The sequence below is a fragment of the Sinohyriopsis cumingii genome, chromosome 3, assembly GCF_028554795.1.
Source record: "Sinohyriopsis cumingii isolate HCF-2022 chromosome 3, ASM2855479v2, whole genome shotgun sequence".
Taxonomy (NCBI): domain Eukaryota; kingdom Metazoa; phylum Mollusca; class Bivalvia; order Unionida; family Unionidae; genus Sinohyriopsis; species Sinohyriopsis cumingii.
This window is the reverse complement of record NC_142963.1, coordinates 129,609,783-129,632,138: the sequence shown is the minus strand read 5'-3', so window position 1 is coordinate 129,632,138 and position 22,356 is coordinate 129,609,783. Positions and strand designations below refer to the sequence as shown.

At 34.3% G+C, this 22,356-nt stretch overlaps 1 protein-coding gene across 1 annotated transcript; it reads right to left on the bottom strand.

Annotated features, from left to right (window-relative positions):
• Positions 1–769: 769 nt before the first annotated feature.
• LOC149803834 (beta-1,3-galactosyltransferase 5-like) lies at positions 770–10,573 on the bottom strand. The gene is made up of 2 exons (XM_089951445.1): positions 10,137–10,573; positions 770–2,382 (listed from the first exon to the last, which is right to left on the bottom strand). The coding sequence occupies exon 2, from the start codon at positions 2,269–2,271 to the stop codon at positions 1,141–1,143; it is 1,131 nt and encodes a 376-aa protein (XP_089807571.1). The 5' UTR covers positions 2,272–2,382; positions 10,137–10,573; the 3' UTR covers positions 770–1,140.
• Positions 10,574–22,356: the final 11,783 nt, after the last annotated feature.

Genomic DNA, 22,356 nt, shown 5'->3' with positions numbered 1-22,356 from the left:
ACTGCAGACATCGTAGCGATACGATAAAAATTGTTAAAGCTACGTTAAAAATCCAAGTCACACACACGTTGCATTAATTCATTTACTATCTGTTGTATTCGTTAATTTTATTCCCATTTTACAGAGTGTTTGAAATTATAACTATTTATTCCAGTATTTTGGTTCAATATTCCAGTTTTTATACCAAAAAATTATTTTTAAGTTCGGTGTTCCAACAGTGCTGTAACTTATTCCTGCATGATTGAGTTTTAATGCATGATTTATGGAAATATGGCACAGAAGGCATTTTCATAATTTATCTAACTTTACAAAAGTCAATTTGTAATCAATAAATGTACTTTGTCACTTTGCTGAATTTTTAAACAATTGTAACATTTGAATGTATGTACTTTATGAAGAGCTGTAAGGGTTTATTTTTTTCTTAGTGACTGGTTACTATATTTTATGGTGGAATCTATTAGTCTGTGTTTTTCACAAAATATTGCATCTGTAACCAGACCAAACTCTAAACTGAGTTTACATATTTAAAACGAACAGTCGTCGTCAATTTATTTTGTACGCAACCATTTATTTTGTACATTACGTGAGATCAGAGATTTAACTTAAAAATCATATTGATGAGTATTCGTTACAGTCAATTGTCACCTCCTCAAGAGTTGAACATTAGTTTATTTGGCTCTATATCGCATCTTCAGCTTGAGGGCTGAGGGCATTCCAAATGAAAGTAACACTGTAATATTCACATACTGAAAAATATTTTTACTGAAAAATATTTTACAGCGCATGCTGCCACTTTATTAACACTCGCCTTCACCCCCACCCCGAGTTAAAAAGACATTTACAGAACTTCAGTCTGCCCCATTGACATAAAATTCTTCTAAAATTCCCGTCAACCACAGAATCGAAGATAACTCGAGATAACACGAAATTAAATAACTTCGCGTCTTTTGCAGCACATAGTATCATTGAAAATATAACCTTTTCCTTTCAGCACATTGCACAATAGCCTTTTTAAACGTTTTCTCCAACTGTTAGCACTTTGCAGAAAAATGATTTTTGAAATATTGTTTACTTTTCAACACTTTGCTTAAAAGCTCTTAGAAAAGATAGTTTTTAGTCTTTTGCCCTCAGATTGAAATATCAGGGAAAAGACACATTCTGCCTGTTAACACTATGAGTCAGAATGTCATTCCATGCCTGCTTCCAGAAATCTCTCTGAGAAGGATACTTCGCCAAAAGAAATATAGAACTTCTGACATTTTCTGACAAATGTTCCTCAAGCATAACGTTGTAAGAGTGTCTCGGCTCCATGTCTCTGTGTTTTAAACCAATCTTGTGAGGAAGGAATCCGGTGACATAAACATCATCAATCCAATAGAAGGGCACCTCTTTTGATGCATTTAATAATTTATGGACAACATCAGTTGACGTTATATAAGCGAATCCCTCACAATAAGTTGGATATTTCTTGTATGGGTATTCCGAATAACTTACGAACCATTTATCGTCTGGACTTCGAACAGGTCCTTGATTGTGAAATGCAGAACAATATAGAAAATTGGAGATTTGTTTATTAGGAGATTTCAGTAAAAGGAATTCAATGAGATGAAATGGGTCCACCATAGTATCATCATCAATTTTTACTACAAATTTCGTGTGATTGCAAAATCTCGTTACCCAGTCTAGCAACATCACGTGCTTGTAAGTCAAGTTTCTGTAATGATCTACAAAGTCACCTTGAATTATATCCATATACCGCCTGCTTTCCTTAAGAACGGCTTTCTGGACACCTTCACTGTTTTCTTCGCGTTTATGTAGCATTCCCAACACAAATAATGTAACAATTGAGACCCCAGAGTGGAACCTTATCGAACCGTACGTTTGTCGAATGGCAGCCCTCTCTTCGTGGTTCCTCGGAGCACTGTGTACAAGTATGACGAGAAATAGGTCATCAGCGCTGCATGCCAAATCGTTCTTTAATATGTATTTATACTTATGATGGTTTATTAATTCATCGTCAGCATATTTATAGTTTTTATAAAATAATGTAAAATCATCTTTGAGCATATTTGCCTTGAATGGACGCCAGACTTTTCTCGTTTCCATCGTGGAGATCTCCTGCCTCTTCGTTTCTGGCTGTGAGTTACTACCTTCTGAGGTGCTGTTTTTCATCCCGTCGAGAAATGCTTGCTGAACTAGGATATTGAAGACAATTGTCACCGTCATGATGGTAGTAACTGAGATCAAGATAGTTCGTAGTCTGTACCGCATGATATCCTCTTCCTTTTCTTCAAATATATGTTGTATCTGAGTTATTTTAAATATGTTGAGATTTTCTTCTGTGAATAAGACTTTGACATCACCACCTTTCCCTTCATAGATCTGAATGAGAACAGAAATTAACAATTGAAGCGTAGTGGTTTTATGGTGGACCTTTTATGTAAAAAAAAAATTATGCATGTGATGAAAAGAGAAATCTTCTTAAAACTGATATAGTTCTTTGTTCCCGAATTTGTCTTGGTTTCCTTTTTAAATTTCAATAAAATTAACCCGGCAAACAGAATCCACCTTACTCTTAAAACCTAAACAAAACTTCAGTCCCAAGTATTATTTGACACTAAAATGAAACCATTAAACCAAACTGTTTTAAAGCAGGTGGTCAGCCAATGGTCAAAAATAAGCATGGTACTGTTACACATAAATACATTAACAAACATGTGCAAAACTATTAACTTCTGGTCGTTCATATGACGGAGGATGACATAGGTAAACGGACAAGGCCATGGAACTATAGGGGGTTTCGATCGTGAGAGATTTCTATATTACATATTTTTAGAATATTTTACGCTTTGAAACAAGCTATTTATGTATGCAATGCTTTCTATTTTTTCACCCGTATGTATTCTTCACATACACACAATCATTAACAATTATTTTAAAATAATCTTATTGGTAATAGGAAATAAAATGTCCATTAAAAAAACAAAATATTTGTCAAAACAAACAGTTCAATACAAATTGGATTAATTACATAGTTTGTTTTTGTTCTGTTTTCGGGGTGAGGATTAAGTCCACGTTTTAGAAATGTGAAGTTCCTTTTTTTAAATTAACATATTTTAAAGTATATATAATAATTTTTAATTTAAACTTGTTTTTTCTTGCATTCTCTATTTAATATTAATAAAGACACGCTAAGAAGGTATCACATGGTTTCTATTGAATTCACACGTGAATTTCGGTTGAATTTAAAAATAAGCATTCATGTCCGAAATTGTATCATTTTCAATTATTATTGTAAAGTATACGTTTCCGAAATGTTATCGTTGTCAATTATTACTCAAAAGTAGTGTCCAAAATCTAATTATTATCAAATGTTATTCAAAAACTATACCTGTCCGAAAATGTGTCATTGTCAATCCGAATTTAAAAAAAAAAACGGAACTTGTTAAGTTTGAACGCATACGTGTCCGAAATTTTATCTTTTTCAATTATTATTCAAATTACTCTAATTTCGGAAAACATGTTTCATATGAAGTTTCTTGGGACTTCATGTCTACATTTATTTGGAGGGGTTTGTGTTTCTAAACTTTTTATTAAATTACTTACATTTGCACTTTTAGAAAAACTCTAACGATCACAATTTATCCAATAGTGTGCTGATGTGCCGTTTAACACACACACACACACACACACATACATACATACATAACATACATACATACATACCGTTTCCTATATATAAAAGGATGGTCACACACAGAAAAACAATTACGTTGATGACATAGTGAGTGATCTAAGACAATTAATCCTTAGCAATGATTTTCTAACAAATAAAACAGAAAAAAATCCCATGTTTATCATGACCTTTCTGTCGGAAACGTTTAAATGTCCACCACGAAAGTGTACGTGGTTTATGGTGTTACTCTTGCCAGTCCTTTCGTCACGCCTTGTTTTAAGATTTGTATTCAATTAACACATTTCTAGTGCCTCATAATGAGTGACTTTTTGTAAAGAACCAATCTTGTATAGTTTTGAAGAGCCGCAGGGCTGGGAATCATGGACTGAGTGTGAACCCGCCATTGAAAAGTATACAAAGAATGATCTGGATTGACCTTGTTATTGACAAGTACAGAAAGCGACGTGGTTCGCGACCGAGCGCAATCGTGGCTGAATTCATGGATTTCAAGGACAAGAAAATGAGTCATTTATATATCTGAATAAACGTAATAAAATAAACAAGAGGATTAACAGCTGGACAAAATGATACGTAGTATCGGAGGACCATATGATGCGTTGTAGTGGACAAAAGCGAGTCCAATGAGAACGTTACAGTTGACATTTTAATGTCATATTTTATCTATCTAATGGAAGCAGTAGAGAGCGCCAAAAGTGAAAATATGAAATATAAACAGATCACTGAGGGTGTTTCCACTGGCATCCGTAAGAATTTTCGCGGGGGATGGGATGGGGTGGGGTGGATGCGCCAGCGGATGAGCATGGGTATTGCTTTCGTGTATGACAAAGCAAAGGACTTGTGGAAGTCAATTCAGAAAAGATACGTAATCCATATGGAATATGTATAACAAAATGTTCTGATAGGCTGTTGAGCGTGGAAAAACACTTGGTAAATTTGAATAATGTGATACCCGAGAACTGTCTTCGGTGGGTCGGCTGGGATTCCATTAGACCCATAAATCAACCACAAATCTGTGTTGATACTGATGGACCATGTTGTGGTTATGATGTCACCTGTTCATTAAAATATGCAATTTTGCTGCATGTAAATCATTCCGGAAGAAACCCGCGTACACTTTAGACACATACCGGTAATTGGTAACAGCCATATCAAGCGCGAAATTCTAAATGGCAACAGGACAGATGGTTTTGCTATTCCAGGTGGATTTACGAGTCACCAAACGTATGATTTGCTCAGGAAATATAATCTACATGTCACAAAAAGAACCCTTCAGCCGACGGTAGCTGCACATCCACGAGATATACAGGTAAGTGTTAAAAATAGACATCGATGTGTGCAGACAAATTTGAAAGTAGATAATTGCAGCTTTTAATGAATAGGTGATATCAGCCCCTCACCCGAAAATCAATAGCATCACGGGTGAAGGGCTGATTTATATAATGGATGTATGTTTGAGTCTATATCCGATCTTGTTTAGTACAAAACAATATTGTATGATGTTTTTTTTACAGACTTTGTTGATTGTGTTGTTATTAGTTAAAACTGAATTTTATTATTAAAAGCATATTATTTGTTTATATGAAAGTTCACGCATTAATGGTACTGAATTACTGGAAGGAAAATAATACAGATTTCTACTGCTTATCCAGATCCCAAATTTGTATTTACAGAAAATTGCAATGGTCGCTGAGGTGACATGCAAGATTTGATTCTTTCACACGATATAGATTTTATTTTTCGGAACATGAAATTTTAGTTTAAAAACATATTGTTAGATAAAGAGGTAAATAACAGCCAAATATGACTAGAAGTAGAAGTATGTAAAGCCTATTGAAAATGACGTCGTCAACTCTAGACTGTGTGAGGTTAATGATGGAAAATGCACATGCCTAATAAAATGAACTTGCAGGTGTTACATATTATTTTATAGCCCCAATTGCATGATTTACGTACATACCAATTTTATAGCCCCAATTGCATGATTTACGTACATACCAATTTTATAGCCCCAATTGCATGATTTACTTACATTCCATTTTTATAGCCCCAATGCATGATTTACGTGCATACCAATTTTATAGCCCCAAATGCATGATTTACGTACATACCAATTTTATAGCCCCAAATGCATGATTTACGTACATACCATTTTTTGTATAGACCCAAATGCATGATTTACGTACATACGATTTTTTTTATAGCCCCAAATGCATGATTTACGTACATACCAATTTTTATAGCCCCAAATGCGTGATGTACGTAAATACCAATTTGTAACATTGCGTAAGAGATTAACACTAGCCCGCGAAAGTATTTAGACATCAAACACATGGCCGCGGTAATATTCTCAAGACAATAGATTATAGCTTGCTTATACGTGACTTTGTAGCCTGGACTTAGCAAACGTGACACCGAGTCAGAAACGAAACTTTCAATCATGCAAACGAATGAACGTGATATTCGCAATGTCAACAACAAACGTGAGAGAAACAGTAATTTAAAATATCTTTTCGCAAATAGAATGATTAAGACCATGACGAGTGTTCTCTAGGGTCTAAAAAGATAGTATAGAAAAGCATATTTAAGCTAATGGCTATCGCATATCAATCAGAGACGTACCGTTTTATAAGTTTGTCAATATACTATATTCGGGAAGAAGAAAAAAAAATGCAACTCAAGATTTTGGTAGGAAACTAAAAGCTTCAGAGCCAATAATCCAAGACAACGAAAAAAATATTTGCGCTGGGTAAATGGAATATCACATAACAGCTGCTTTTCAATTTCCTCTGTGTATCTATTTTGATACAATGTTAGGCTAGCGCTGGAAGACGCGCTGTAATTTATAGGTCACAACTGGGGTCCTTTCAACAAAGAAATGCAAGGGACAGGGTATAAGCATGTTTTCTTTTTCTGGCAATAATAATGGTAATAAATATACTTCCATTTATGCATAAATTTATCAACATACAACAAAATCCATGCGCATTCATTCAAATATGACTTTAAATTTCAATTTAAAGTAGTCCAAACGACAATTCATTTTTTAAACTGATGTAGAGCGTGCGACTAAGTTAAAAGCTCGCTGGGCGGAGCTATGTGCGCATGAATACTGTTATTGCGTATTGATGAATCTACGGTTGTGAATTTATTTTGGAATAAAGCATAAATTATATTACATAGTTTCGTGTAATGTCTTTTATTATTGAGTCTTAGGCAGTTAAACAAAATGAGCATATAATAAAATGGTTACTGGACATGTATAGAAAAATATGAACTCGGTTTTTTTTTCTCTGAAAAATACTGCACTTCACAAGGTTGAGCAGTATTTTCCGAAAAACTCGTTCATATTTTCCCATACAAATGCAGTAACCTATACATATTGCTCTTCCATTAAAGTTCAGACAAGTGATTGTTTGTCTTAGTTGTTTTCCCCATGATTCAATAATTGAAATTCAGTTAACATAAATTACCAGTAAATGAACATATCTATACCCTTGGGATGCTTTATAAATATATGAACTTATATGTACCCTTGGGATGCTTTACAAATAGATGAACATATATGTAGCCTTGGGATGCTTTATAAATAGATGACCATACCTGTACCCTTGGGATGCTTTACAAATATATGAACATATATGTACCCTTGGGATGCTTTACAAAATAGATGAACGTATCTGTACCATTGGGATGCTTTACAAACAGATGAACGCATCTGTACCCTTGGGATGCTCTACAAATAGATGAACATGTCTGTACCCTTGGGATGCTCTACAAATAGATGAACATATATGTACCCTTGGGATGCTCTACAAATAGACGAACGTATCTGTACCCTTGGGATGCTTTACAAATAGATGAACGTATCTGTACCCTTGGGATGCTTTACAAATAGATGAACTTATCTGTACCCTTGGGATGCTCTACAAAAAGATGAACATATATGTATCCTTGGGATGCTTTCCAAATATATGAACATATATGTACCCTTGGGATGCTTTACAAATAGATGAACGTTTCTGTACCCTTGGGATGCTTTACAAATAGATGAACGTATATGTACCCTTGGGATGCTCTACAAATAGATGAACATATATGTACCCTTGGGATGCTTTACAAATAGATGAACGTTTCTGTACCCTTGGGATGCTTTACAAATAGATGAACATATATGTACCCTTGGGATGCTTTACAAATAGATGAACGTTTCTGTACCCTTGGGATGCTTTACAAATAGATGAACATATATGTACCCTTGGGATGCTTTACAAATAGATGAACGTTTCTGTACCCTTGGGATGCTTTACAAATAGATGAACATATATGTACCCTTGGGATGCTCTACAAATAGATGAACATATCTGTACCCTTGGGATGCTTTACAAATAGATGAACTTATATGTACCCTTGGGATGCTTTACAAATAGATGAACGTTTCTGTACCCTTGGGATGCTTTACAAATAGATGAACGTATATGTACCCTTGGGATGCTCTACAAATAGATGACCATACCTGTACCCTTGGGATGCTCTACAAATAGATGAACTTATATGTACCCTTGGGATGCTTTACAAATAGATGAACGTTTCTGTACCCTTGGGATGCTTTACAAATAGATGAACATATATGTACCCTTGGGATGCTCTACAAATAGATGAACATATCTGTACCCTTGGGATGCTCTACAAATAGATGAACATATATGTACCCTTGGGATGCTTTACAAATAGATAAACGTATCTGTACCATTGGGAATAGATGAACATATATGCACCCTGTGTGATGCCTTAAAAATAGACGATCTTGTCTCTACACTGCGTATTATATTGATATAACAAAACTAGTTATCCACTGTATAACCTGTGGGATGCCTTACAAATATATGAATATCATCAGATGGTCCTGGTATTTTGATTTTATTCGGATTTAAGATCAAAATATTCCTTCCATTATGCCAATTCTATCCTACAGAAGAAAACTTGCATTCACTTCTGCAGATTAAAAAGGCCATTATTATTGGAAAATCTTAAGCTATTTAGCGTGCTTTTAGAACGAACAGTTTCGCAAGATTGACCAGTCTGGTATATTCCAAATGTGATGTTTGTATTAATAGATTGCATCTCTCTCTCTCTCTCTCTCTCTCTCTCTCTCTCTCTCTCTCTCTCTCTCTCTCTCTCTCTCTCTCTCTCTGAGCATTTCAAGCCATCCTAATATGCTGATAATGCTTTCTTGTTTTACATAATTCAATGCATGAATTATACATTGGTCGGTGGCCTTAAATACTATATAATATTATTTGTATATTGACCGGTAGCCTTAGATACTGCATAACAGTTGTTTTGTCGTTGTCTTGGTAAACTGTCATTGTCTTATAAAATAACTCAATGCTGATCAGTGTTTTGTCCTTGTTTGTAGATTGTACGAGTCTTTTGTAAACAACATACTACATATCTAACTTCTGTCCATGAATGTAGGTTGAACTTTAAGATAATATTTGTAAACATGTTTACATGGCCTTTTGACGTTAGAAGGTTTTAGGAAGAGAACTTGAATTTGATGGACGAATGACCCACATCCTGGTTATCTTATTGTCTTAGGTTTTTTATATAAGGTTTGTGACAAAAAATATTTATTCCTATCTTAATGTCAGTCTTTTAGTGTGTTCATTTATAATTTGAGTGAAATCATTTATCTAAATTATTCGTTGGAATTATAAAGTGCTGATTGATTGTTTGGCCTAAAACATTATTTTGGGATTATTGTAAATTAATTCAAAGACATTCTGAATTATATCACTGTGATACATCAAGACGATTGACATATTATCATATTCAATACTGGAATTCATTCAGAACACTCTATACTTTAGTGCTGGTAATAGAACTTTTAGGATTTTGGAGGATTTAATTCACAATGCTGTAAGTTCCTTTTAAATTTTCACTTTGTATTCTATGGAAATAAACTATTTCTTAAATTTCATAAAACTCTTTGGTTGGGGGTTTTCTGTTACTTAGTTTAAGACCATAGAGTCGTAACAATAGACAATTATTGTAATGATATTAAGGAGTAAGGAAACAAATATGTGTTACATTCTCATTTTCGAACTGCAGCCGAACATTATCCACTTTCAGATGAGTCCAACAAAACAATAAGTAAAGTTTTGCTATTTATGGTCATATTTTGGATTACACATTGATCATACATAAAGACAGACTCTCTCTGTCTCTGTCTCTGTCTGTCTGTCTGTCTGTCTGTCTGTCTGTCTGTCTCTCTCTCTCTCTCTCTCTTATTTGATCTTCCGTTCTTGCAAGACCAATGTCAGCTCTTAATGCCAATGACAAGTAAGTTTATGTACGGTAAAGCTTTCTCTTTCTAATAAAAAGACGATACCTAGAATTAACTCATAGCATGTTTAGATAAGCAACACTCAGTACTTACTTTTTTCTGTTCAAGTTTTGTTTCTCGGAATTTTACGTCTATTTCAGACCCAACTTTTGATGATGCCGTTCTCAGTTTTTATTCTGTTAGCTTCCTACGCCATCCAGAAGTGCGAATGGCTGGGTAAGAATTATTGATGGTAGTTATTGTTTCATAATCCGCTTAAATCTGAGTTATCTGTTGGCACTGGTGTGTTAGACCACTGGTCCATCTAATACATATTTAATTACAATTGCTGTAATCAATGTTCTATCGCTCCGAGAGCATCGTTTGTGTCGCAAGAATGAGCTGAAATGCAGACCAATTCCTTCAAGACACGCTATTGGTATCTTTAATTCAGCATATTTAGATAGCAAAGGATCACTTCGAGTTCAGAACGTGACTGGTCAACGGCATAAATAATGTAGAGGTATCTGACCACCGTTGATTAAATGAGCATTACTAATATGACCATTTCCACTAATATATCATTATGATTTTAAATTGTTCTACCAACAACTGAAATGTAATTTTGCTTGTAAAGCTAATAATTCTAGCCTTAATTGTCTCCATCATTACTGATTTCTTTTCATGGCTACAAAATTTAACTGTGCCTTTTTATGCCACTGTGTTTGTTAAGTTATAATTATTTAATTCCTTTTTCTCTGGTACAATACTATATAGTTGTCAAACTTAATACGTGTACTTATTATAAAAGATAACAATGACCTCGTGATCCTTTTGTATCTTTACTGTATGAAGCATTAACTGAGTTGGCAAGACATAATGTGTGTGTGTGTGTGTGTGTGTGTGTGTGTGTGTACACGCGCTATGCTTTAGAACCGAATATGTTCCATTTGCAATTTCTCCGTTCCTTGACGGGTCCTTGTGAACAAACTTGTTATCTTATTTCAGTCGAATTATTATTAAAGAAGAAACATGCATGCAATATACGCCGTTTCTTCGTATACTCTCGCATGAGAGAGAGAGAGAGAGAGAGAGAGAGAGAGAGAGAGAGACTATGGCCACATGCATCTAAATTACCGTTCTTGAAAAAAGTAAGCATTTACGAGTACATACCCACGATATATTAAATTTGCGAATCATTACCACAATTTCAAAAACTCTACAACGAATATTTTTGTATCCACAGTGAGTGATTCTAATATTTTTTAAAACAATCTACAACACTTATCTTTCAGTATCGAGAACTTTGTGTGATATAACCAATATCACCACAGCGTTTACTATCAATGTTTGACATTTCATCTACCCAGTATATCATTTTTTTTATACATCTTGATGCCACCTTAAGCCACGTAAACATTTTACCAAAAATGTTTCACCATCTTGACATGAACATCGGAAATGCGACCATTTGTACAATTTTCCTCGATGTTTTACAGTCGTATCATGGCAATACTCTTGTTCTTCGAATAAACGTACGATCAGGAAGTTGCAATTTGAATCTCATTGGAGTTTTTGTTTTAGCAAGAGTCCCAAGTGGGTCCGATATTGCTCACCCAGTAGTTGATACATGTCAGCTTGTGAATCCGTAGAGGGTGACAGGAAACGCTTGGACCATATCTCTGCTACATTATCTATTAATAGTTGTGTAATTTTTCTTCTTTTCTTAGGCAAGTCATTTTACTCTCAATGCGCAACAAAACGAATCTAAATTTCCTGGCAAAACGCTTTGAAAAGTAGGTTAAATCCAACCAATATATACATATATATACATATATACATATATATATACATATATATATATATATATATATATATATATATATATATATATATATATATATATATATATATATATATATATATATATATATATATATATACTGTTGGTGTGCGTCTCTGAAGAACACTAGTATCATAACTGGATCTCTCCCATCTCCTGAGGACTTATTCCTGATTTGTAACTTAGAAGCTGTTAATAGCATCCTCTTGCAGTATATGCTATTACTTGGCACAACGAGCTCAAGCAATCTGCGCAGTTAGGATCAATTCATGTGTCTATCATTATCCTCTTGTATCGTAACTGGAAACTTCTGATATCTTTACTCAAAGATTCTCTTGTCTGTCCGTATATATAGGGTTTAAACATCACGAAGTTTTTTGCGTTCGAGCCCAGCCATCGCACCAGAGAACTCGGACTACCTAATTTCCTAGGACCTTTTTTAAGGTCATGAGTTTCTTTACTCGTATCAATTATATCTGGAAAAGTTTCAGGTGAAAGAACTTTGGGTTATTGTTATTTTATTTTATTAAAAACTACAAAATTGAAAATATATATTTAAACTAATGTTTGATTATAATGTGTGTGTGTGTGTGTGTGTGTGTGTGTGTGATTTTGATTTTTAACGTAGCTATTTTAAATAATGCACAATATTTTTTATTAAGATGTAAATTTGATAGCACATAAATGTTAGATATGGAAATACACCCGTCATACTGTGTCAGACCGCTCCGGTGGCCTAAGTGGTTAGAGCGTCCAACTCGGATGTATGAGTTCGTGGGTTCGAACCCCGGCCGGGTAATACCTAAGATATAAAATGTTACCAGCAGTTGCCTCGCTTGGGGCTCAGCATTAAGAGGTTAGAGTTAGGTCTGGTCGGTCTGGTGTCAAGATAATTTGACCGGTTGGGACATGATGCTACATGTCTGCAGCATCTTGCCCCTGTGTTAGACGTTACTTTAAACTGCCACACTACAGACATCGTAGCGATATGACTGAAAAATTATTAAGGCTATGTAAAAAAAAAAATCAGAATTACACACTCAAACTATAAAGTAAATTTGTATTGTCTCTTTCTTTGCGAAATGGGTAAGTAGGTTACAATTTACCTCTGAAGTCCAGGTAGTGAAAATGACAGAGCTGTCAGGGTTTCATTTTGATTGTTTTTATTTTATTTTATAGATATAGATGCACATTTGAGGTGAGGCCGAGCTGTATACTCTATAACCCAAATTACACCCATTAACGATGTACCAATAAAAGGTAATTAAAAGTTCTTTTAACAATACCTAATATATATATAAAGACTTTTTTAATAGCCAAGATAACCAGTGAGGAAAATCTGGGAAATTTTTTTTTCTGTATAATTTAAAACCTATGCGAAGTACGAAACTGTAGAGTGCCACCTTTGTCGTTATCTTATGCCACTTCACTTGCTTTCCTCTACAATGAAATGTGGGCCAAAAGGTATCGTTTTGTTGACATTTTTTCCAATGCTGTTTATTACATATATTATAAAAATAAGTTATTTCAGTGTTTCTCTATATTTGGTTGACATCAGCATCATTTGTCCAATAATGAAGGCCCCTATGCCAGAATGCTCTGTGTAGACTGGACAAATTCTATTCAGCATTGTGTTTTTTTAATGTTTTTTTTAGGTAATGTGGTGTAAATGTTCTATTTGTACTAACGGCACCCATATTTGATTGCGTAAAACAGTATCATTTTGTATAAATCAAAAAGTCATTCATGCTAGGACACGTTCTGTCAAAACGTAACATCATGATGTTAAACGACTGTTTTCATAAGTAGTGAATAAAGTTGTTTTTTATTTGTAGTAACATCATCCATACTGGATTATAGATTTGCATAACTTGTTTAAACCTATATGCTCTTCGTACTAGAATGCTTTCTGTATAACTGTCAAATTCTGTTTAGCATTTTTTTAGAGAAGGCGTTTCATGGATTTTTCATTAGTACTAACGGTGACCATATTTGATAGAGAATCGGCATCTTTCATCAAAATGTGAAAGTCAAGAATGCTTACTGTCATACTGTTATCAATTTCTGCTGAGTAGTTTCTGATAAACGATCGTTTAGAGGGATTATTTTTCTATATTTTGTAATGGCACATATTTTGTAGTGGATTGGTATTATTTGTACAAATTTTTTTAAATCCCCTTCTGCCAGGATGTTGTCTGTAAATCTGCCAGGATGTTGTCTGTAAAGTCTGGTCTGATTCAGGAGAGTGTTTTCTTTTTCTTCTATAGAAGTCATTCAAATGTTATTCTTTTTAGTAGCAGTTCATGTGGCCATACTTAATGGCGCGTCTGCATAATTTGTAAAAAAAATGTATAATGAAACACTATACTCTTTGCTGCTTTCTGTCAAATTTGGTAAATTCATTTGAGAGGATTTTTTTTAAAAACCGTCGTTTAAACGTTTTCCTCTTGTTAGTGAGGGCAGCCCGATAAAAAGGGGAGGGGGCGCTTGATTTGTACAAACTTTAAAGGCTCCACTAGCAAGTAAGCTTTCTGTCAAGCTGATTAAATTCTGTTAAGGAGAATACGTCATGTCAAGAATTTACTATTTTTAGTGATGGCGAATCGGCATAATTTCTACAAATGTTAAAGGTTTTTTACCATGATCCTAAATATGGTCACATTCTAATTTAGCACTTGGAAGAGAAGTGGTTGATAGAGTTTCTAGTATTTAGTAAAGCGGCAATATTTGTTGTGTGATCAGCATTGGTTGTAGACAGTGGGTTACAATCTGCTCAATTGGTTTTGGAGAAGACGCCATTTAAAGGTTCCATCGTGTGTGTGCAACGAATCAAAATGAATTTGAAATGTTCTCTTTAAGTTATTAAAAGGACGACAGTCTCTTTAATCTGTAATATATTTTTGAAAATTTATTTGCAAGTTGCGCGAGGTTTTACCTGAAAGAACAAAAATAGCGTGAATTTTCTTCATGCTGAATTGAATCGTTCATAAATCTACATTAATAGAGCTTGCTCACACGAATGTGTTGCTGTACATGACCGTGGCCCTTGCTGTACATGACAATGGCCCTTGCTGTACATGACCGTGGCCCTTGCTGTACATGACAATGACCCTTGCTGTACATGACCGTGGCCCTTTCCCAAAGTCCATTTTGAAGATCTTTGTTTTGTCAACTGAGCTTTATGAGCATTGGATGGAAAACATCATCTGCAGCATGTCCTATTTCAACCACCCTTATTAATGTTTTACTTCGGTCGGATACTCAACTCTACAACAAATCTGCAGTAGAAGAGCACGGTATACACTGTGTACGTAAACAAACTATAATATACTAGATAAGTCCCAACATTCGCATATATTTTTTCAAAGTCAAATACAAATATTGGTTTTTACTCCAGTTAAAGTTCATCTTAAATAGTTGACAACATAGTTCGAAATATCTGAAATAATATTGAAATTTACGTTTGATCAGTATTAGCCTCTTTCGTACAGCTTTGATTAAATTATTTTTTTATATTAATAAAATATGCACAACTTTGATTATTGATGCGATAAATTAACCCAAAGTTGCCGACAGAGTATTCTCTAGGAGAAAATCTTGCCGACTTGGAGTTCCATATTCTTTTTCAAAACTATAATAAACCGTACCCAAACTTAGTACAAATGTCAATGACTGTAGACAACATTTCGTCTAAATAAGGTTGATTTTAATTTGATTTCTAAATTTTTTAAATTTAAAGATAAATATTGGTTTGGAAAAATGTTGATTATATATTACCTTAAATGCACGACTTTCACGTACATGCAAATTGTTACTTTTTTGTTTACAATTTAGGACAATATATTCTATGGAAGAGTGATTAGTATGCTTTTCTAAAACTAAATTTTACCCACAAACCCCCACTACTTGCAATGGGATCTTCAAGATTTGGTTCTGTCTATCAGTCCTTTTGCAGTCAGTCCGTCCGTCCGTTCGCATAACCTTGCATGATTTAAGATAATATTAGATATAGGTAAATTATACATGCTATGCAAGTTTTAAGCATGTGTGGATGATCTAGTTAGATTTCGAGGCCACTAAAGCAGTTTTGCTTTCTTTTTTTATTGGTAAATATAAGAACATAAATTTTCTTGGTGAAAACTTTAACTGGCTTGAAAAACAAACCATGACATAGACAAATGAAATTCGATGTGAATGTTTCTGTGTCGCTAAGACAAGTTTTCCACCATTAAAAAATATTTAAAAATGTCTAGGCTTGTTCATCGGTAGCTTTTTAATCTGCAGTGTTCTGCGTGTTTTACAAACATAAATCGAGTTTTTCTTATCTGCCGCAGCTCTTGATACGCTATAGTTAATGAAGTCGTGTGTTCAAAGTTGTAGGTAATGAGATATTTCCAGAAAGTTTCGACAGTCTGCTGTCACGTCACGCAACGCCAAGCAGCAAATATAGTCTGGTGCTTCACTTTAGCGGTCGATGTCCTAATCCCATGTATTATTGATCCGAAGACGTAATAATACGTCAGATAAGTGAGTGCGTCAATTGCACGACCTTCAATTAAATACTTAGGGCATTTGTTGCAGTAATAATTTAAACGGTAACATATGGTATAGGATCTAATTAACTTTGCTTGCTAATTAAAGATCATTGAATGTATTATGGATTGTTTGCGTGCAGATAATGGTTGTTGAACAGGTGTATCTGCTCTTTCCTGACGCTCTACTTTGCTGCTTCGACGGAGCGGTATGAATTTGCTTGGAATGGGGGTGGGGTGCGGGACTTGGGGTATGACCATATCGTGCATTTAACACGTAGCAGACACTTTTTCGTTTAAACTAAAAGCAGGGTGAGATTCAACTATCTATTGGGATTGACCGTAGCGTTTTTTGTATCCCGCACAGAGTAAAAACTACTTTTCCAAGACTTCGATGGTCAGTTTCAGATACTACTTCAAATAAATACAAAGAAGTCGCATGCCGTTCTAGGGCAACTTTTATAGTGTTTCTATTCATTTCATTCCAAAATGCACTATATAACTTGCAGTATGTTCGAATGCATTGTTACTTTAGAAGTGGCAGCCACTCGGTCTTATAGGTTACTTTATTTGTTTAAGAAAATACGAACGAGTTTTTCTGAGCTATACTGCACTCCTAAAATTATAGTAACCTTTTTAGTATATACTCATAGCACTGACCAGCGACCTTTGATCTTGGTAGCGTATGGCTCGATTAGACATTAGTTTAAACAAGAAATCTTATTTTGGTTAGCTTAAAATTTAAATTTGGAGGCATAAATACCTTTCCTAGCTAATCTTGAATGGAGGGATTTGTTTTTCTGTCCATCCAATTAAATTCTGCTTATCTACTTGAGATGAACTAGATTTATTAGTTGGATAAATTCCGTACGATGTACATGTGGCTTGAGGGACTGGCCTTCATGCCAGTATGCGGTTTCTGTTCTGTCATTGATTATTTGGAATCATAAGGTGGATAAAGTAGGAAAATCTCAAGAAGACGAAGGATTAAATATTGATTGTTAGAGAATAAAAACAATAATTCATTTTGGAATGCTGTAAATTATTATATGGAGTGTGGTTTCTGTTGGAAATGTGGACTAGATTGCATCACAATTCCGCGCCGCAGATGAATTTTTGGAATTCACCTAACCCTGATTAACAGAAATAAATAAGAAAGCACATTCTGAAGAAATTCTAGATGCAGAATGGTTTGTACATTTATTGCCATTGATATTATGAGCTATAAGTTTAATGAAATATTTTTATGCCATGTAACTTGCATGTTCTTTGATGGAGTAACCCTAGCCTGGACCGGATCAGGTCAGGTGTTGGCGGTGGGGTGAGGGGTTCCAAAAGAACACCACAGCAAACGCCTGTGTCTGTTTACTCGGAGTGTGCACAATGCCCAAATAAACGTGTGCAAGAATAAAACAATGGTCAAATTTCTAGCGACAAGTGACTGTACGTGTGTGTGTGTGTGTGTGTGTGTGTGTGTGTACGATTTTTGTTAGCGGGGGTGGGTTGGTTTTGTAAACCTCCGATCACCCACGCAGATCCGGCCCTGCCAGGTTCATGATCTATGGCTTTGACTATAAATCCAAACATTTGTCTGACCAAGCAAAACGGGGAAAAGAGGTTGGGGTGTGAGAGTCCTTTTCACTTGTGGAAATACGACTTCTTCGCTATCTTGGTCTTGAGGCTCTTGCGTTTTTCTTTTTTTTTTTCTCTACCAAAACCCGCTTTCTTTAGTTGCATTTATTTTCCCTTAGTGCTAGGACTGACTTGTACAGATACGTCTCAGAGAGAGTGGATAGCCCTTTGCCTTAGTATACCTTTCTATGCTATCTTTTTTATAGAGTCAAGAGAACACGTCTCGTTAGTGTGAACCATTCGATTCGCGAATCACTATGAACATGTCTGCTAAATAAGTGTTTAAATGATTATAATGGTATTTTCAATACTGCACGTCTTACGTTTGTCGTCATAAAGCCATCGCTGTACATTGCGGATATCTCGTTCAGTCGTCTGCTTTGTTGAAAGTTTCTTAATGTGTGACTCAGTGAACTCATCCACGTCGTCAACTTTATCATTTCTACTTTCATATGGGTAATACAGCTTCCTTAGTTCATCCAAAGACAATATATGGAAAACTGTCGCCGACAAAAACATATCATTGAAATAATATTAGTAACTTTAATATAAAACCAAGAAAACTACAATGAAACCAACATGCTTGTAAAATAAAAATATATTATAGATTAAAGAGACTGTCGTCTTTTTAATAACTTAAAGAGAACATTTCAACAATAAGATCAGTATTATGTTTCATTCATTTCTCAGTAGTCTTTGCGCATGGGTGTTGTAAAATGTACGGGGATTTTTTAAAATTGACATTTCCGTTGTAACTTTGTATCATTTTACGTTAGCTTAACCAGCTTGTAACTGTTTCTTTCATGTAAATACCGTTTACTTCGTTTGACATTTGCTTGTTTCATTGGTATGTTGTTTGTTTCTGTAGATATTTATTTGTTTTGTTTGAGCCTCGTTTGTTTTATTTGAGTATTGATCTTATTGTTTAAATACAGTTTTATTGCATTTGAAGTTTGCTTGTTTGTTTAAATGCAGTTTATTTCATTTGAAGTTTTCTTGTTTCATTCATATGTTACTTGTTTCTTTTTACATTTGTCTGTTTTATTTGTGCACCCTTTGTTTTATTTGAATATTGATCTTATTGTCTGAGCTTTAATATTATTATTTTACAAGCATGTTTGATTCATTGTATATTTTCTTGTTTTTAAATTACTTATATTATTTCAATGATATATTTTTGGCGGCGATGACCTTCCATAAAAGTAATAAGTGCTGTTGAGAAGACACACTTATGAACTTACTTTCACCTTTTCAGAAATATCCTTCTTTCACATTGATATCTCTCATTACTTAGGAAACATTAGTTATTTTAGCAAAGTATGGATAACAAATGACAATGACATACTCGCTCGCATTCTTCTTAGCTAACTTTAAACCAGAAAAACCCTTGAAAAGATCGTGTTGTTCGGCACCTATTTTGACGCACCTCACAGAAGTCTATTTCTTTCAGTCACACCATTGTACATAAGTGCCGAAGAAAATAATATAATGCAGAGCAACATCAAAGGAACACTCAAGTTTACGGGAGAAAGCACATTAAGAAATTTAACTTAGCATTTCTAAAGCTTTTCTTATATTTATCACAATCTTTATTTTGGAACAGATTTTGTCCCAAAAGCTAAAATAATAAAATTTGAAGGAAAAAATCCTAACATGTTGGTACTGTGGAATCTAATACATTCTAATGGCTCATTTTGTATTAAAACTCAATTTTTAAAAATTAAAAAATTGTCTATCGCAAAGGAAGATTTTCTGGCTTATGAATTGAAATTTTCGCTGCCATTCTTGACAGTTTGGAATGAATAGAAGACCCGTATATTTATAAACCCGAACTGACTTTATAATAACACATTAGCAATTTTGTTTTCTGTTTTGAAGAGGAGCACTAGTTTGAAAAACAATGATTTCTGTGACCTTTGTGGGCACTAGTTGTGGTATCGTCGTAAATTTCCTTTCAATTTGTACTTATTTTTAAAGTTTTATTGCAATCTCTGCAGTTTTCAACATCGTCAGCAAATAGTAAACACAATATGGCCTGTACTTCTTTACTGAGAAAGATATTCGAACCACACCTGTCATTTCGACAGGGTGCATACGTTTGAAATAATCATGGGATAAACGGTATCGGACTACTTATGTCCACTTCTTTCCTTTCGAGACTACAAGTAAAGGAGTCACGGTACTAATTATATGAAAAAATGGGAACCATTAGTAGTGTCATAATAACGGGTGGGCACTTTTTAAAAATTTGATCGCATACATAGTACGATGCCAAGGTTGGTGGCCTTGACTCCCCGTTTACAATTTATAAACAAAAAAATGCAATCTGAGATACAGTAGTGGATCCGAAATTACCAGATGAAACTATAGCTAGTATAAATATGCAAGGGCTTTTTACAGAGAGAGAGAGAGAGAGAGAGAGAGAGAGAGAGAGAGAGAGAAAGTTGTGTATTACATACAGTATTTTATTTTTCTACATTTCTACTCTTTTGATTTTTGTCCTCCATCCTTCCATCTAAATGTGCAAAACAAACCTTTATGCATACATCTATACAAAGATACCTTTCATACATAAACACACACACACAGACAGATATAAAAGGTTACACACACACACACACACACACACACACATATATATATATATATGTATGTGTGTGTGTGTGTTATGATGAGATGTCTCTCATAATCTTCTTACTTCTTGATATGAGAATGATATACCCATAACTAAAGAAATGTCTTTGTCCATGGTTAGAGAGAAAGAGAGAGAAAGAAAGCGTTCAGGCTCTGTTAATAAGACGTGTGACTCATAATTGTGTAGATACGTCTACATTCTTGGTGAAGGCTACAAGAGGTAACGGGAACCGCTGTAAGAAAGACAAAGCTCTCTGATTCTCGATGAATGAACTGATCTGCGCAAAGCTTGTTTCTAATTTATACATGATTTTGGACTTATCATGAAGGCCACATATGGACATTCGTCTAGCTACTTTTGGCATTCATTCATCTCGATCCAGAACGAGGCTCCTGTTTCCTCCACTGACATTCTGTGTGTCTGTATACGTCATCAGACAGACAATATGCTTCAACAGCCGATGTTTTAAGAAATATGTGGAATCTCTCTGGTATACTCAGCAAAAAGGAATTTGCTTGCTCAGCACAAAATTGGCTGGTTTAGCATAGAAAAAAACTGTTATGTAGTGCGAGATTTGTTTTACCATTTCACATAAAAGCACAATCTTTATTAAAATGATATGCTCTTGTAGTCCAGAAATAAATAAAATTGATTTCAATACGATTTAGAGAAAATTTCAAACCTAAAAATTTTACTGAACATATATATATATATATATATATATATATATATATATATATATATATATATATATATATATATATATATATATATATATATATATATATATATAATAAATTAGTATTCAGGTTAAGAACAAAGTTTTGTAAAGTTGTCATTTTGGATCAAAATTTCCCCCGTTTATGAAGACTATTTTAATATTTTTTATGACAGAAAGTGCAATTTCAGTTCTTTCTTAACACGAGTCATATTTAGTAATTCGTTATTAAATCTAAAGTTATAAATATATAAATTCAACTAATGTATAAATAAGTTAATCACATCATCAGATATTTTCATCTCTTATGCCGTGCAAATATTCACTCTTTGTCACACAGAAGCTGTAGACGTGACTGCACTCACTCTTTTTCCACTCTATGAACCTCGTCAAGATTCTGTCTGTTTTGGCTACATCCACAGAAGATGTGATATAACTTCTACAGAGTTTTTGTAGAGAGAGCACAATTTACTTGACGTTTTGCCATTTGTTGTTTTTTTTTTTATATAAATTATTTGTTGTCAAAATTCTGTGTAAAATCTTTGTTTGAAGCCGTTAAAGTCCAGGACTTCTGGTTAACTTGTGAGGTAAGGAACAAAATTTCCATTCATCCTCATTTAAGTTGTCAAATTCTGTATTCCATTTTGCGAATGAGACTGGCTTGTGATGATTACAGATGAGGGTTTTGTCAATTCCTTTAACAGGTCTTTTTATCCATTATTGTAAGTAAATCAGATGGGCGCTAACAAACGTACTTATATTAGAATTGATACTTACATCAAATTTACTTCTTTAGATTTTTACTTCTTTAGATTGTAATGGCATGTAATAGCCCCTGGAATTCTAGGAAATTTACCTGGAATCCAAACTTATTACAAAACTTGTCAAGATTGATCTACGAACCATCTTCATTTACATGGTCACTTATACTGAAGCTTCCTTTTTTAATTCAGTGCTTGTACATTACAGTAGAA